Here is a 16,723-nt window from a genome sequence, read left to right as displayed (position 1 = left end):
ATATATATATATATATATATATATATATATATATATATGACTTATGTATCTTATATATCTATACATGTGAGCAATTAGAGTGAAGTACTTGGTTGTGGAGAAGACGTTTTCGAGCACACGGGAGAACTCCATATCATATACCGTTGAAAAGTTCCAATTTTTTAACATCTTCCGAGCATGTAAGCACTTTTCTGGTTGGTATTTAAATTATCAGCAAACATTGAAGAGAACTTTTTACGCAAAGAACATCTAATGCAAAATCTGCTTATTTTAATTCAGTTTCCTCGTTTTCGAATTTTTTCGCTCACATTTTTTGTAAATTATCTGTTGTAGTGTTTGAAAATGGTGCATTCTTCCTCTGTTACTCCTTTTTTTTCGTTTTTATTCTCTTTCTTTCCCGTTCTTCTTCAGTTACTCTTCGTATATTATTCTTAATATTTATTTTTATTTATTTGGAAAAATACATTTTTGAAGCAATATTAGAAATAGCTTTGAGCAGCATTTCTTTTGCTTTTTTCGTGTCTTTCTTTATAAGTTACATATTTTCGTTAAAATACTTATTGTTACTTTTCTTCTTTTCGTTTAGTTTTGTTTTACAATCTGCTTAATAAATGTAAAGTTATCTAAAATTCATGCAAGCCTATTGGTTTAATATTAAACTATCCTTTGTATATGAGTATATATATGTTCTCCAACTTGATTGAAGAGTTATTATAGAAAACCCAATTGTAATAAAATATTCACTAAAATTACTCTTGTAAAATAACTTGTATATTGTTATATGGTGGTCAGTATGCTGTTTATTCTGATATTGTATTTTTACTATGTACAAAAAGGGTTTTCATAGTCATTAATACCTTTCTTCACTATTATTATTAAGATATTTTTTTTATCACCGGACACTATTAATGTATGTTTTATCAAGAGGAACATTGCTCACGAGGAGAAATATGAAATAAATTTATTGAGGAATAATCAGAAATATTTGTATACATATATTTTTATAAATTTTATTCATATTTATAACAAAAAAGACTACTACTACTTCTTAGATATAATATTTCCATCTATCGTAACATTGGATATGAGAATATCCCCTTCTGTGTCTAACATGAAAATAATTTCTTCTGGTAAGCTTTTTGGGACAGACGAGAAACCCGAGCAATCCTCATCGTGGCACTTCTGGTATATCTCTTTCTTATTCAGATCCGCAATCCAATATACATTGTTGCTTTTATGCCACCTGCCAATGTTCTCACAGAATCTGCAGTAGAGCAATGTAAAAAATAGTATTACGCACTTCACATTACATGTACATAGGAAATAAAAAAAATCAATAATTATTCGAAATATCACTGTACAATTACTTGCCTGTTACCATAAATTTCATATTTCACTGTCTTGGTATTATCGAAGTATTTAGTGACACGTATCTTGCCAGGATCAATGATACTGCGAACATACTTATCTATTTCAGGATATGGTGATGTCTGGTTGTCATCCTTGCGAACAGTTTGCGTTAATATTTTGGAATAGAGTTGAGCCGTCACGTTGCTACAATTCAGGAATTCTAGCAGAATTAAATTTGGCTTGTTCGGAAAGTACGATATCAGGGAATCCAAAAAGATTCCCAATTCCTTCTCTTTGCATGCATTCAGTAGAGTGTGTGTGCAATCTGGAGACATGGTTAAGTACGACTGTTTTCCCCATTTGGTAGATAGATATATTCTAAAATGTCTATTCTTTGTATAGACACCGTTGTCAATAAACAATTTTTTGCCATGCGTTGCTGTTTCCACGATCATTTCCTCAATGTCGGTTTTGTTAAAGGGTTTCAAAATTCCATGCGGCTGCGAACTATCAGACTTCAAGTAAAGCACGATATCATTGTATATTGTTTTTATGAGTCTTCCGACGTGCGAGTTGTCTCTGAAAGCCATGTCTTTCATTGTAAAAATAACGTGTCTGCTGAACTTTTCGCTGGAAGTAGAATCCAGTATTAAAATACTGTTTCTATCACACAACAAGTGATAGTGATTGAGTAGGTATGTGCGTATAATGTCTATCAATGTTTTGGTCATGCGTGAGCCATCACAGAGGGGATTTAACTTGATTTGGTACTCTAAATCCAGATACAGCCAGCACGGCGAACCTTTTGGTATTACCTGTCGAGTTGACAATAACTCGGTGTGTTACGCACGAGGAAACGCATCGAGAACTAAACTAAATCTAAAGATTCAAGATTATTACGGCGCATTTTTTGAACAAACGAAACCACGGATTAACGTAACTACCTCGTACGAACACCTCTGCTCCTGCGGTTTGGCTCTGTAGTACCACCAGTACACCTCCGGATGCGCGACGACGAATTTGCGGCTACCGTCGCTGGCTCGCTGATACACGAAAGTGCAAAGCGTGTCCGTTTTCGTGCTACGTTCGGCGGCCACGGCCAGCGCGTCCGCTTGTTTGGAAAATTCCTTCCAATATTGCGTCGGGCCCAATATGTGCGACGGCATGACGCGGTGTATCTTCACCCAGTTAGTGTCGGATTTCGGTTTCTTTCGCTTACATACTCTACCGCCGTAAAATTTCTCCGCGCTGATCGTATTCATCGCACAATTATTTTACTTCGCACGGATCGATCGGCAATACCAACGGATCAATCACCATTATTCCGTCGTAATCTGCAACGTTGCCTCGTAATCGTGCATACGATCTCGTTCGAAATCAGCTGATGCCAACGATTTCCCGCCAGTTCCGGCAGCCGTCCACACATTGAATTTGCGAAGTAACTAGATGAAGTTCGTCGCGTTCGTCGAGTATTAGTTCTGGAATACGACGAGCCGTGCGCTGCGATCGGTGGCGTCTCTGCGCGGCGAGACGCGCGCATCTCTCTCTTCCAAAGATGGAGCGAACGGAAGATCGGGCGCGGGAGTACAAGTAAGTTGGTTTGACAAATCTCCCCGCGATTTTCGCATAAATTCCGCCAACAACTTCAGATCTCAGATGTCTGTCACGCGCTTGTTTTAGTAGCTGACGAATGGCCTCGAATAATGATACCGCAATCGCTCGAATTCGTCCTTTACTTATCGCGCTTCGCTTGGCGTCCATGTTTGAATTACAATTGTAGTCGAAAGTAACGGTCTACTTGTCCCAATTAGCCCGACACGCATAAAATTATCGCGCGAAACGTTTTAGCAGCGACCGTTTATCAGAGACAAACCGACGGGAAAGATCAAAAAGCGGATACAATCGGCGGGAATGTATCGCGAGACTCGCGAAGCAAGTACGCGTGTGTCGTGTGATAAGCTTAAGAAGATTCGCTCATCAACTTTCGCTCGTCAATTGTGCATCGACAGTCGATCCGTCGGGCAACGAGTCAAGGGACACCCCAGCTGTTCTATCTGATTTCTTAATCCAGATTACCGTCGCGCACAATTCGTAAAACGTCGTCAGCTCCCGGCGACACGTTTATTTTCGTCGCGCTTGTCAACGCTTCGTCGCGACGATATGACTGAACGTCGACGCTACACGACGCTTCGTATCCTAATCTCCAAATCTTAACTCACACAGATCTGGTTCGAGAAACGGAGGGCTCGCCGGCGATGCGACGATAAGCGGGGCCCGAGGACGACGACGTATCTCCGCGGACGATCCTGCCGAACGAGACGCGCTTGATTCGAGGTACGGGAGAGTCCTTGCTCGAGAGCTTCGAGGCAGCAGGAGGGCACCGACAGCCAACCCCGGAGCCGAAGGGAGGAAGAGGAGTAAGCAGGTAAGTGTGCGCGCCGGAGTTTTCGATAACTACTATCAATTCGACGAGCGAGAGATATCCGATGATAACGCGGGGCGGCGACGCGCGTGTGTAGACGCTCGTCGTCACCAGGGCAAAGCGGTTCGCGAGGTGTCAGTGTCGCCGGCAATCTCGATGAATCGCGGTCCCTCGAATACTCGCGTGCGATCGCGCACCTTTCTTCTGCTCGTACGTATCTTCGACGATATTCGGTCGACTCGCGAGAGCGACGCACGGTGGTCGACTCTCTCTCTTCCCTCGAATCGGCTTCGCACTCGGTTTTGTGAAAATCCGCGATTTTACACGGCCTATTTTCGACACCTGTGCGCGCACTCGCGGAATGCAAGTGAGCGCATTGAGTGTCTCCGTCGATTGTGGATTTCGGCGAGGCAACTCACCCACCCACCCCCACTCACCCCGAAAGTCAAACATTTCCCGCGGTGATCGCGGCACGTAAATTCTCTCCGACGGAATATCTCCCAAGTGCTAACGCTTTGGAAATATTAGCGACTCGGAGAGCGGCTGGATAGTTTCGAAACGATTGCCCCGACGTCCACGTAATTGTACTCGCTATAATCTTTCATGATTCGTAATGTCTTTCAAAGTACTGATAACGCAGCGCACAGCAGATTACCTTGGCGTTAAGTAAATACGTTTACAAATCCTGCCAAGGAGCAAATGAGTCGAGCATAATCGACAAGTTGTTCGGTGAAATTAGATTCCTAATCTTTGAAATTATACACATACACACACGCACGCACGCACACTCGTTCATTCTTTTTATTCCTCATTTTTTCATGTGCGGGTCTTTCACGTACTGGTCGTGTCATTGCAGTAACGAACAGGTGACAAAGTGACGCTCGAGAGGGACGATTTATTTATTCGAGGGAAATTTACTCATCCGAGTGTACTTTCCGCCGCGAAGTAGAAGGCAGCCGCTGCAGTGGAACAATATCGGCTATGATCGGACGAAGGGTGCGAAATTAGAGAGCGCGAGACGAGTGTGTAGCGAACCGCAATACGACGGTGACGAGTGAGCTCGCGAATTGGTATCTTTACGTGGTGGTGCGGGGCTTCTTTCGCGATGATGATGAGGAAGATGATATTTCTCGTGTGATTGTGCGATGTTGAGCGCGATCGAGGCGATGTGACGTTTTACGACACTCGATCAGCGAAAGGTGCGGTCTAACTGGAGCCGATTCGCGTCGTCCTCTCGCTCGTATCCATGGGTTCCCGCAGGTTCGTCATGCTGACGATCCTATGGCTGATGCATCATCATCGGGTAGAAAGCAGGACCATAACCTGCCGCCAGGTGCAGCTGCATCGCGATTGCGATGCATTGTGCAGCGTGAACCGCCACGGCATGCTCTCTTGCGAGCTGAGGATCGCCGTTCTTCTGCCAGCGGACCCGAGTTTCGATATTTCCTTGCCTAAAGTTATGCCGGTTCTCGGTAAGGAGACTCGGACAGATCGGCGAATGCCAGGCTGAATAAAATCTAGCTCCGCGCAAGAGCGCAGATATTGGACGAGATATTTAATTTTGTCGAGATTAAAATTTTCTGCAAAAGATTCTACAAAAAATTCACTCCGCTGAATTTCCTCTGCAAATTATGCGACGCGCAACGTAGCTGAATAAAATTACATTTATCTTCCTTGATACACGTAATATACAGTTAAGATAGAATTATAGGTTCTTCAACAGCGCTCTGTGTCTGTTGCCTTATCTGAGCGGTAAACAAAGATAAATTAGTTTCACAATTTATGAATACAGCGTATTTCTCCGTGCTGCAAGAAACACTTTGCTTCTGTGCAGATTTAGCGCAATATGCAGCGAGAGCGCAGGATTTACTGCCGTATTGGTTGAAATTGAAGTTTCTACCGCAGGACGACCATTGTGACGCGATGTATGCGCAAATTGGCGCGATCGACAGTAACTCGCACTGTGTGCACTTGTTTCTCGGGCCGGCGTGCGATTATTGCGTCGGTATGTCATTTCAACTTCTCACGAACTTACACGTATTTATACATACTGATTTTTCCGAGAAATTATCGTCGTTGCAAAAGTAATAAAAAAGAAAGGGAAGATTTTAGAAGAAAATTTTCCGAGCGAATCGCTTTTGTTCCTTTTTTATTTCTTTTTGCACCGGTCTATATTTGCATGTAAAATTCGGTAGACGGCAAATTTGCTCCTCATTCTCTTTCTATTCTCTTTTGTTCTCATTATCACAAAATACGTTCGGGGCTCTTTTTTGTAGCGGCCGTTGGCAGAGTCGTGAAATATTTCGGGACACCGTTGATTACCACGGGAGGCTTCACGTTCGATTTCACCCAGAAGAAAGCCGAGTGCAAGGATGAGTACTTCATGACTACGAGGATCGGAAATTTGGCCTTCAGGGATATGGCCAAATTTTTTATAGCTATAATGAATCGGTACATATGTATATATAAACTCTATACAAATATTCATGTATTGGTTATATTATTGCTATTATGAAATCTTATTTCTTCTTTCTTTTTTCTATCGATGTATAAAATCCTTCGATTTTCTCTGTGAATAGCTACAAATGGCGTAAAGTGCATCTGGTTTATGCGACCAACGGGCAAAGTCAAGTCGCCGGTCGACACACCTGCCAGCTCATGATGAAATCGATGGTGGAATTCATCAAAAAGGAGCAGGATATTACTTACGGCACTTTCGACGTCGAAAGTACGACCCATAAGGATTACCCGGAGGCGCTCAAGGAACACGTCGGCAGTTCGTACGGCGGTGAGTACTTCTTTTATTACTTGTTATATCTCACTCAAGTCCCGTTTAATTTCTCCGTACGGCATTATCCGCCGATGTATATTATTTATGCGTATAATATAACTATTATTCATCATCCTACCTTACTCACTTTTTCGCTTATGAAATACGGCATCGTGGTATCGAACTCAGATTAAAGAGATATTAATCGTCGCTTCGTGTGTTTATCCATATTTATCGCATACCACGGCTTTTAACTGATTGTGTCGTAAACCACGACGCTCCAATTGCCGTAAACAAGCATTTAAATATAATTGTCGTTTTGTTATAATATGAAGAATTGCCGATAAGTACACTGTGTCAATATCTCGCACGCTCCACGGCCTCGCGATGAAATGTATGCAGTTCCGATATGTGCATCCTGAGAAAATATCAACGCTCGATGAATAAAACATTAGCGATTATTATTAAGATTAGAATCGGTCCAACAGTCAAATTTTCTGCACTTTGATCTGATATATCTAAAATTATTATGCATCTTATCGGCATCTTTCGTCTACTGAAAGCTCTGCAGAAAGCAATAATCATTTCTCAACATTTTAATGTTTTTAAATTATAGCGATATAAATAATTTAACCAATGAAAGTTATCTTCGCTTACGTCTTTTTAATTGTTCCGAGAAGTTAGTGGAAGCGTCGCTTTAAGCATTCGCTATAAATTTGACAATAATCAATACGTGGCGGGTGAAATGAAGGAAAGGTGATACATCACGTCATTAATCATCTCGAGAGGTTTTATTCCGGTTGTAATTCGCTGTTGTTTTTCCCTCTGTGCCTACGTAGGTATAATCGTTTTTTTCTTAATGCCGGTTAGACGGATATTTATACACTGGACAGAGATCTCTTGTAAAATACATTTTACACATACATTTTGCTAAAATGAAAAATTAATCGCTCATTTTAAATCTTTAAATTTTGCCGCTAAATAAATAAAAGTATCTATAAAAAGTAATTATTGATATATGTGTTATATAAGTGTTGATATATGTGGCTCTTAGATAAATAGATTCTTTATAATGTCGATAACGGGAAAAAGGTATTTGCACAATTTTTTTGTTTAATTTTCTATAATCACTAAATGAAGCATGGCTTATCGTATCGTTTCGCGTGTTATCGCGTAGCGTTATCGTGCTTGAGTATTTCTATTATTGATATCTCTTTTCATACAGTTTGACACGCGTCAGAATGTCTATATATAAACATTTCTTTAATGAATTTATATACCACAATTGCTTATCGATATCTATTTAAAATGTTACAATGATTCTCGTCCTGACGATCACATGTGTCGTGCATATACATGAAGCTATATACCGCGATGCTATTATAATAAAATAAATAGAAACAAACGCAACATATGTCGTGCATATACATGAAGGTATATACCGCGATGCTATTATAATAAAATAAATAGAAACAAACGCAACATAAAAATAAATTGATCAACGATATAAAGACAATTTTATATCAATAAACTTTTCGCATTTTGTATCTTATGTCATATAAGTAATATAAATGTTACTCAGATATATTTTGTCAAAAATATTAAGAAATATTTTTATTCGACATATGAATCGGCAGTTTTGGTGAATCTTAATAGATATTTCGAATACTGAGATCTTTTATCAACCGTCGAAAAGTATTGGTTTACCGCGGAGGATTCGCTAGAGCGATCTTGCGTTGGTAAGAATCGTCGGTAACGAATTACGTTAGAGGGAAAAAGAGATTGAATTGTTTCTCAAATTTCTATTTTTTAAATATACATATCCGTAGAATATTTTTATGTGTCTCATACAAATGCGCATTTATAAGATTTGCATTTAGTTGTTTCCATACAATTTTGGCTCCGCTCGGTTTTAACGAATTCAGCCAGATTTTGATTATACGGCACACATTGCTACAACCATTTCGCGAGGGAAGTGATTTCTGTTATCCGCGTTACTGTTACGCGAAACGATACTGTTTGTGAAAATGTCACAATGCGATAATCAAGTACATTATCTCGCGCGTCATTATTTCGTGGAAAATATTATCGCATATTCGTAAGTTACGCGAAAACTGGGATAAGCGTTTTTATGCAACTTGAAAATTGAAGAACTTTAAAACGCGCGGCGTGATGCGGACATGTCATTGCCATTCACACTCGTCACACAAAATACATTTGCGAACGTCGTCGGCATATTATGCGTAAAACATCGAAAACGAGTCGCGGAGGGATGTGCAAATAAGTACTGATGACCTATGTCACCTGTGTCGCATAAATATTGCAGCTTTATGGTATGTAGCGAAGTTGAACAGCATAAAAGCATTAAGCTTAATGGCAGTAAGTACCGTCGAAAGTTATGTCTTCCACGATAAGGACATTAGCGAATGCTTTTAAGTTCCTCCGACTCCGAGCGGAAGGAACGATGAGAACGTCTACACAAAAATCTTTAACGATCATCGAATGCGACGTGACACACCTACATGTTACGACGTCGGTGTAAAGTGCAGGGTGTTTCCTGTTTCTTAAGTTTTTTTCCACGTTCGATCCTTCCGATCGGTTCGGAGCGACGGAATATCACGACGATCGATTAATCTTTAAATCTAAATTTAGTTGAAGTAAAACGCACTTCTAATTACATGAATATCTGATTGGACTGACAAACGTTGGACAACGCGACGTGTGAGAGAGATTTTGGGCTTGGAGATTGTTATTTGAAATTTAGGATTTTATAAATTTCTTTTCTACTGCCTTATGCCTCAGATTTATGCCATTCTTTGCGCTATCACGTACCGCTGATGACAGATACGTTTCCACGATGGGACTCTCCCAATCAAGTTAGAAAGCTATTCTAAATGATAGATAGACTACGTGGGCAACTCTTACGTAAGTGACACGTTCGACAGTTCTTTCACTTTGAAGATCAGAAAGCCGATCTTGATGGAATGCACGATAGGTACACGGAAGAAACGCGCGTGCTTAAAACGATGATTGCGAAAGGGTGAGAGGGAAGATACTGAAAGATTGTAAATCTCATTTTGCGCCTAATAAATATTCACATGCATTTTTCCTTACTGCGATATGCGATTACTGTCGTACATATAATTCGGAGTGATTTATTATTGAGGAATGAGTGAGTCACTAATAGCGAATAGATTTATTTGGGAAGGGAGTGCACACAGTTGACGATTGCAATCTCCGAGTTATCGATAATTTCCACTCCAGCATTGTCACGTACGTGATCTCAGATACTGCGAGGTTCTATTTCTTTGCCAGTATTTGTGGACATGCAGGTAGAGTGGCGCGTTATCGATAAGAAATAACACGCGATGGGTACACACTTCTTTCTGATTTCCCCGGGAGATATTATTAATACTCTCTAAATTTGTTTCTCCTTTCTCTTAAAAAAAAAAAAAGCTAAAAGCAATGAGTCGGCCTTTCGTCGTGCGAATTGCAAATTTTCGTATTTCGCATGCCAAGAGAAATGTTTACTCTCGCGTACTATGCGCTATCATTTTTACACGAAGCAAATTACGAGGGAAATCGGGGACCGTACAGTAAATTCCTATGAGATTTCATCGGGAGAGTGCTGCGTCATATCCCGGATCTACTGCGAAGTGCTTTAGGATCAGATTCTACGAGCTTTTTTCCCCCCTTCTTTTTCAACAAAAACGCGAAACGAGGTGTTTATTCGTTGCAACTTTACCATTTTCAACTTAAAAGTTCGCGCGACGAGCAAGTTCCAAATGAAATTTCTGTTGAAACTAAAGTTAATCCGCGGGTGAAATTAACCAACAAACGGAGTTACGTTCCGATCCATTTACACTCCCACTTGCACAGGCTTAATTCGCGAAGATCCTTTTACAGTTCCGAAGTGCGGAGCGCCTAACTCGTAAGTAGGAGTCCCCGATATTGCGTATTCCGCGCGACTGTATCTCTCGCGCGAAATTTCGAAGAAATTTACCTTAAAAAAATAAAGAAAATAGAGGAAGGACGCGTTCGCTATCGCGTATCGCTCACTCATCGGGGAATTATCTCCCGAGGTGATTTCTTCTCCACGGCTTCCTGAGGATCCCATACAATCGCAAACGTCTGTCACTCTCCGAAGGCAGATAACCCGTCCTGTAGTAGCTTATCACTTCTAACCCGCAGTCCTAAACGCTCCTGTCCATGCCCCGTGGCGATTCGCTGCGGAATGAAAGGTGTGGTGTGTACCAAGAGGGTGTACAGAGGATCGACGCATGCGTTCCATTTCCTCGTTGTCTACCTTCGTAGAGGCGCACAGCGACGTCCACCTACACGATCTCGGAGTGGCGCGTATTCGCCTAGAGCGAGGCTGGCCGATGTGGGGGTGCGATAAAGAGAGAGAGAGAGAGAGAGAGAGAGAGAAACCGGCGGATGAAGATAGATAGATAGACAGATCGGGAGATGGATAAGGAAAGAGAAGAGAGGGCGGAGAAGGCCGGCGGGATCGAAGGGAGGAAAAGAGAGAGAGAGAGAGAGAGAGGGCTGGAAGCGGGGGGAGAGAGAGAGAGAGAGAGAAAGAAAGAAAGAGAGAGAGAGAGAGAGAGAGAGAGAGAGAGAGAGACGACAGATGAGGATGGAGAGGAGGAGTGATCGTCGACTTCGGTGGGCGATCCGGAGCACCGTGCTTTCCTTCGGCCCGCTCTCAGTTTCAATCGCGCGCTCCGAGCTTGCTCCGAGAGAGCGCGAGGCGAGAGCCCGCGGTGATCGGTGCAATTCTCTCTCATCGCGATCGATCGAGGAAACGTAACCGATAGGCTTCCGCCTAGATCGCAGTGGGCCGACGGACAGTTTGAAATGATCGATTGCTCGGACAGATGAGCGAGGAGAGGCCGGAGTCTACGATCAGTTCGATCGCCCTACGTCGATCGATTCCCGATCGAGAAGCTGCCAGGCCATCGGTGCGACCCTCGGAAAGAGACCGGCTGTCCCCGCAAAGTTCGCGAAGTCGACGACTCGTGTGCAACACGTGTCCCGTGACGGGATCGTAAATGAAAATCGAATGCAGACGGATATGGTAAACGAGCTGATGCGTCGATGAGGCGACAGCTGGAGAATGGGTCGTGTCACAGACACGTGACTGTTACGGATAGATTGCGACGTCGGGCGACACGGTTCGCGTCTTTCTTTCTCGTCGTTGAAAAAACTACCTAGGTCCGGCCTAGTGTACACGCAGGTTTCCGCCTCTGTTCGCGATAAAGCGCCGAGACAGCTCGAGTTCCAAATTGTCCGTTCGTGCGTGCAGCCGTCCACTCTGGCTCTCTCGACCGGAAAGCACGTGACATTCCTCCGTTGGACCAGACGGTTTTTCCATCTATATGGAAAGCTCCCGATACTCCTACGTCAGTTGATCGGTTTCTTCGATCGGTCCTCGCGATTGGCGAATCTCGCGAAAGGCGGCGCGAAAACTGGTGTTAATTGTAATAGAATTGTGAAGTTTTCGTCGTGGAAACAGAGAGAGAGAGAGAGAGAGAGAGAATTTCGAGATGTTTTTCGAAATTTGAAGCGTCTTCCTTGTGCAGTAATTAAAATGTTCGTGAATTATTACGGATGTCGTGATTTAAATGATGCAGAGTAAAAGCGAGCAAGATTTACAACTAGTTCCCGGAGAAAATTAATTTTTTGGTATCATAAATTTTATATTGTTGTAGCAAAATCTGTCAGTTATTATGTGTACAGCAAAACGATATGTTAAGAGTACTGCCATTCGTTATATCTTGCTGAATTTACCAATTATTTTGCTGCAAGAAAAAACTAATGAATGTGGGGAGACACTATTTTGTTCCAACCGTAAATTAACGTGTGCTAAAGACAAATTCACTCAGCGAAATTTTTCTATCTAGGCAGCAAAATTGTTTCTGCTCTAATTACGAATAATTCATTAATTTCGTTATGCCAATTAAATTTTTTTGCTGTCGCAACGAATATGTAGTAGCAACGATGGTTTCGCTACAATAGCAAAATGATTGTTCTCCGTGTAAGATTCACATTTTGAGTGTGAAATTTATAATCATAGTAGATCTTAGAAATGTATGGACATATTATTTTAGCGTAGAAAAAAAATTGCTTCAGTAGCTAAATTAATTGTAACATATGGACACCTAAAATTGCTTGCGCTGCTAAAGTTTTAAGGATCGTCTACATTGGAAGTAAGCAGTAATACAGAATAAAGTATTGGTTGATAATAAGGCAGTAGGAACTAGAAAATGAGACTCCATTGTTATCGTGAAGGAGAGAGTTCGCGATTTCAATTTAGATCAAGACATCTCGGAATACCTCGCGTTACCTTTCCAGACATCGCATGTCGCTGATACGTATTTCCACTCGCACTCGAAATCGTGAGGATACGTCTCGTCGGCACTTTTGCAAATCATACCGCGTTCGCGTGCTTTATCTCAGCAATGCTAATCGCCGACGCGAGAACGAACGAACTGATAGGGGCGCGCGGAAAAAAGTCGCGCGGATGTTTTTCAGCGCGGCGCTGACTAGAACAGCTGCTATGGTAATAAGTTGCCAGGCTTTCGCCTTTTTCTCTGCCGGCTCATATTGGCAGCGGAAGCAAATATATTCGTGTATACACACGGGGCGGTAGCGCCTTTATTTTGCTCGGGATGCCTTTTTCTCCGTCGCGGTGGAGCGCGAACGATCTCCGCTGTACATCTGCCCGACTGATGCCGGGAGCTTATTCGTTATGCGAATTTTATACGATCTGACGGTACTATGAAGGCTTTAGAGTAGTTCAGCCCCGCGGAGGGATCAGTTCGTGACTCTCATAAGTAAAACAGAATCCGCGCGATTCTAAATTTTACCATTGATAAACGTTGGCGCCTCACGTGCAATATACGATTTATACGCCTTATACGCCTCACGTGAATATTAGAGCGGCCGTTGTCAGTGCATCGGTGATGCGAGAATGAATCGTTACACGAAGGGAAATAATTTTGCTGTTGCAGCGAAACCGTCGTTGCTACTGCATAGTCGTTGCGAGAACGATAAAATTTAGTTGGCACAACCAAAGCAGCGAATTATTTTCAATTAGAGCAGAAACAGTTTTGTTGCTAGGATAGAAACATTCTGCCGAGTGAATTTGTTTCCTTAAGACGCGTTAATTTCCCGTTAGAACAAAATGAAATACATATAAATAAATGTTATCCTATATTTATTAATTAGTTCTTACCACAAAGTAATTTGTAGATTCAACAAAATAATCTAACGCACGGCAATTAGTACACTTAAATCGTTTTATCGTCCACATGGTAACTGACAGATTCTGCTGCGATAGCATGAAATTTGCTGTGTCGGCGAATTATTTTTCTCCGTGTAGAGGAAAGACGTGTAGAAGACATTTTAGTTTTCTCATCTCACCGGGTATCGATCGAGCTTGAAATTTGCGGAGTCGCAATCAAGCGATGATTAAGTATAATTTGTTCGCGAAACAGTCAATTTGGTCGATATATTTGCGTACGTCCTCTAGTTTGATTAAAACATCTCTCGGTCGATCGCAAGATCGCGGAGACTGCGAATGATCTCTCACGTAGCGCGTCCGTCCATCGGACGACGCCTGGTTGTTGTTTCCTTATACGCGAGCTTGATGTAATTTCACGACGCAACGACATCGTAAAGGCCTTACAGGACTGTTTAACTGCATCCTGCAAAGGGATTAATCCGCATGTGCCTTCCGCGTAGTTTAAGCGTAATTACGTAATTCGAAGCCCCCGTCTAGGCGATTGGCGCGCTTCGACTTGATAGTACGTTCAACATTCAGCGGATTTATGTGACTGAAACGCGCTCGCGCAATTATCGGCGATCGAATTAATTAGATCAGCAACTTTGTCAACCTTGAGAAAACGCGATTAAACTTTACGCGATACGACCTTCCGACCTTGCGCTAAATCCCTGCGACAAATCGAGCTTATTTGCGCCTTAACCCGAAATACTAAGGATTCTCTCTATTTCTCTCTCTCTCTCTCCCTCCCTCTCTCTCTCTCTCTTTCTCTTGCCTCAATTACAGCCGATTTCATGAAATCTTCCTTGCGCTCTCGTCGATTTTACACATTTCCGCGAGACATGAAGACGAGGTACGGTCAGAGCACAATCGATTCGACAATTCTAATTGAGTGCCTGAAAGAGTCAGGACGTCAATCGTAGTCGACTCAGCGCAAACGGAAAAACACGAAAGCACTCTTTTAATCAAGAGTGGCGGGCTTTTTGCGTCACAGGTACTACTTCGCCTCTTTCGTTTTCCGCGCGCGCGTCTACTTCAAGGAGGACCCGAGAGCGAAAACGAAAATGGCACGGCGACATGTCGGAGTTACGGTGACACCCATCTCGTTATTCTGTCGCAAACAGCCGATCCATATAGTTATTTGAGAAACCCCGGATTGCATTCGTCGCGCATTGTATGGTAAATGCGGACACGTGTAAACGTTGGTGCGATTTCTCGTTCGAAAGGTACGTGTCCCGAATGAAAATTCGCACACACGCGCGCGCGCACGCACACTCACGGGAGACGTAAATGGCACAGTGGCAGCCTGTTATACACTTTGTGAACTGACATATTCAGGAAACGAAGTGCAAGGTGTACGGGTGAAAATGGTTACGGCCGGGTTTCGGGTAGGGGAAATGCCGGGAAGATTTTCGCGGGTGTTCGCACCATTATTATTATTCGTTTGTCGGGACGAATTGTAAATAACTTCCGCTTCTTTCCCCTTTATAAATTCAAACCCGTACATCTGCGAAATGTTTCTCCGGTAGGTTATTAATGAACGTTTCGTGCGCCGCGAATTAACAGGTAAATCGATCGACTTTCCCTGCGAGCTTTCGGAAGAAAGAAATATTTGCTATTTTCGTTAAGGAGGAAGTTACTTATGACTCCACTCGACTTCTGCTCCCAGAAGGGGACTGTAACAAGACCATGGGAAACTTTTCTTTTTTCTGTAAAAAAAAAAACTAAAAACATTTGATTAGCGAAGCTCGTATCGGACCCCATTTTCGGTAGCTACGGCTGCACAGAGCTCAGACTTGTTTTTCAAGGAGGTCCCGCGAGCATTATATCCCCCATATATACGATACTTCTTGAGAGCCCTTGTTCCGCTTGATCTAGTATCTGAGGGAAGGTGTTTTAGCTTTTCACGCTTACGAAGTTTATATGTATATATTTTTGTATCTCTCCTGGCAAATAACGTAAAAATGTACAAATATTAGTCCGCACACGAACTTTGTTATCATATGTTTCCCGTCATTTGTGTTGTAACTTGAAAACGTGTGTTTTTTTCAATTTGAAAATAGCAAAAGAATCTTCTACTCCAATCCGACCTTGCGATATGTATGCGCTACGCCTATACGACGACGTATCGGAGTAGCGCCAGAAGAGATTGCATTCCGTTTCTCACAATCCTACGGTTAACCGGGCAGATAGATAGATTTATCGCAATTTATCTACCGATCTACTCCTCGATCTAATCTAAAACATGATCCAATTATAAGAACTATCCACGAGGCAAATGTAAAAATCAGGAAACGTGTGAAACAGAAACAGAATTATATACGAAACGCTTCGTATGATTTAAAAGTTAGGCATTGGTTCTCAGTAGTAAAATCGGGATGGGAATTCACACCGCGTATGTTTCCTCTGAAACTTTTCCCTTTGAATTATTGCGCCGGAAGCACGGTATTTACAAGAAGCCTCTGAATTTACTTCGCGATATCAGATACGCGTTTCAGCACGTCGTATAACGATATGTCGAGAACGATGAAAGATGACGTTTGTGAATAGTCAGACAGAAGTTGTGGAGGCTCCGGTGTGCGACGGATACGAGAGCCGCGAAGTTGAAGAGTATAAACTAAAGTCGTCGCGCCGCGAATATACTTTATGACGCTATATAAAGCGGATATCGAGTGCTCCCCGGACAACATTTTTCGACGCACTTTTATATTTTATTAGAGGTAATTTATTTCGAGGACCGTCCGTAATTTTTAGGCGCGTTCTACTGCGCGAGATCGCATCTACGTACCCTTACAGAAATATCCCACCGTTTTTACTCCCCACGTATGACCCGTTTTTCGCCCGTTTTTAACCCGTTTTATCATTTTTATGCTGGTTATTACACTGCGCACGC

General features: G+C 42.4%; 2 protein-coding genes across 2 annotated transcripts in view; one reads left to right on the top strand and one right to left on the bottom strand.

Moving 5' to 3' along the window:
* Positions 1–994: 994 nt before the first annotated feature.
* On the bottom strand, positions 995–2,800 carry LOC106752002 (DNA-directed primase/polymerase protein-like). Its single transcript, XM_014633342.1, has 3 exons — positions 2,295–2,800; positions 1,372–2,165; positions 995–1,264 (listed from the first exon to the last, which is right to left on the bottom strand). The coding sequence occupies exons 1-3, from the start codon at positions 2,610–2,612 to the stop codon at positions 1,042–1,044; spliced, it is 1,335 nt and encodes a 444-aa protein (XP_014488828.1). The 5' UTR covers positions 2,613–2,800; the 3' UTR covers positions 995–1,041.
* Positions 2,801–5,695: 2,895 nt separating this feature from the next.
* Positions 5,696–16,723, top strand: part of LOC106752087 (atrial natriuretic peptide receptor 1-like) — a 90,394-nt gene continuing 79,366 nt past the window's right edge. The window contains exons 1-3 of the mRNA XM_014633502.1: positions 5,696–5,777; positions 6,049–6,223; positions 6,352–6,560. Coding sequence (XP_014488988.1) covers positions 5,696–5,777; positions 6,049–6,223; positions 6,352–6,560 — 466 coding nt within the window. The remainder of the gene's footprint in view (positions 5,778–6,048; positions 6,224–6,351; positions 6,561–16,723) is intronic.

Source organism: Dinoponera quadriceps, unplaced genomic scaffold (assembly GCF_001313825.1).
Source record: "Dinoponera quadriceps isolate SergipeBrazil2010 unplaced genomic scaffold, ASM131382v1 scaffold424, whole genome shotgun sequence".
NCBI lineage: Eukaryota > Metazoa > Arthropoda > Insecta > Hymenoptera > Formicidae > Dinoponera > Dinoponera quadriceps.
This window is presented reverse-complemented; position numbering and strand designations above follow the sequence as displayed.

Bases quoted from the DNA above. Each gene is read 5' to 3' on its own strand.
- LOC106752002 (XM_014633342.1), bottom strand. From the start codon at position 2,612: ATGAATACGATCAGCGCGGAGAAATTTTACGGCGGTAGAGTATGTAAG. The intron at 2,166-2,294 runs GTAGTTACGTTA...TCAACTCGACAG, and splicing joins AGCAGAGGTGTTCGTACGAG to GTAATACCAAAAGGTTCGCC. The intron at 1,265-1,371 runs GCAAGTAATTGT...GCTCTACTGCAG, and splicing joins TATGAAATTTATGGTAACAG to ATTCTGTGAGAACATTGGCA.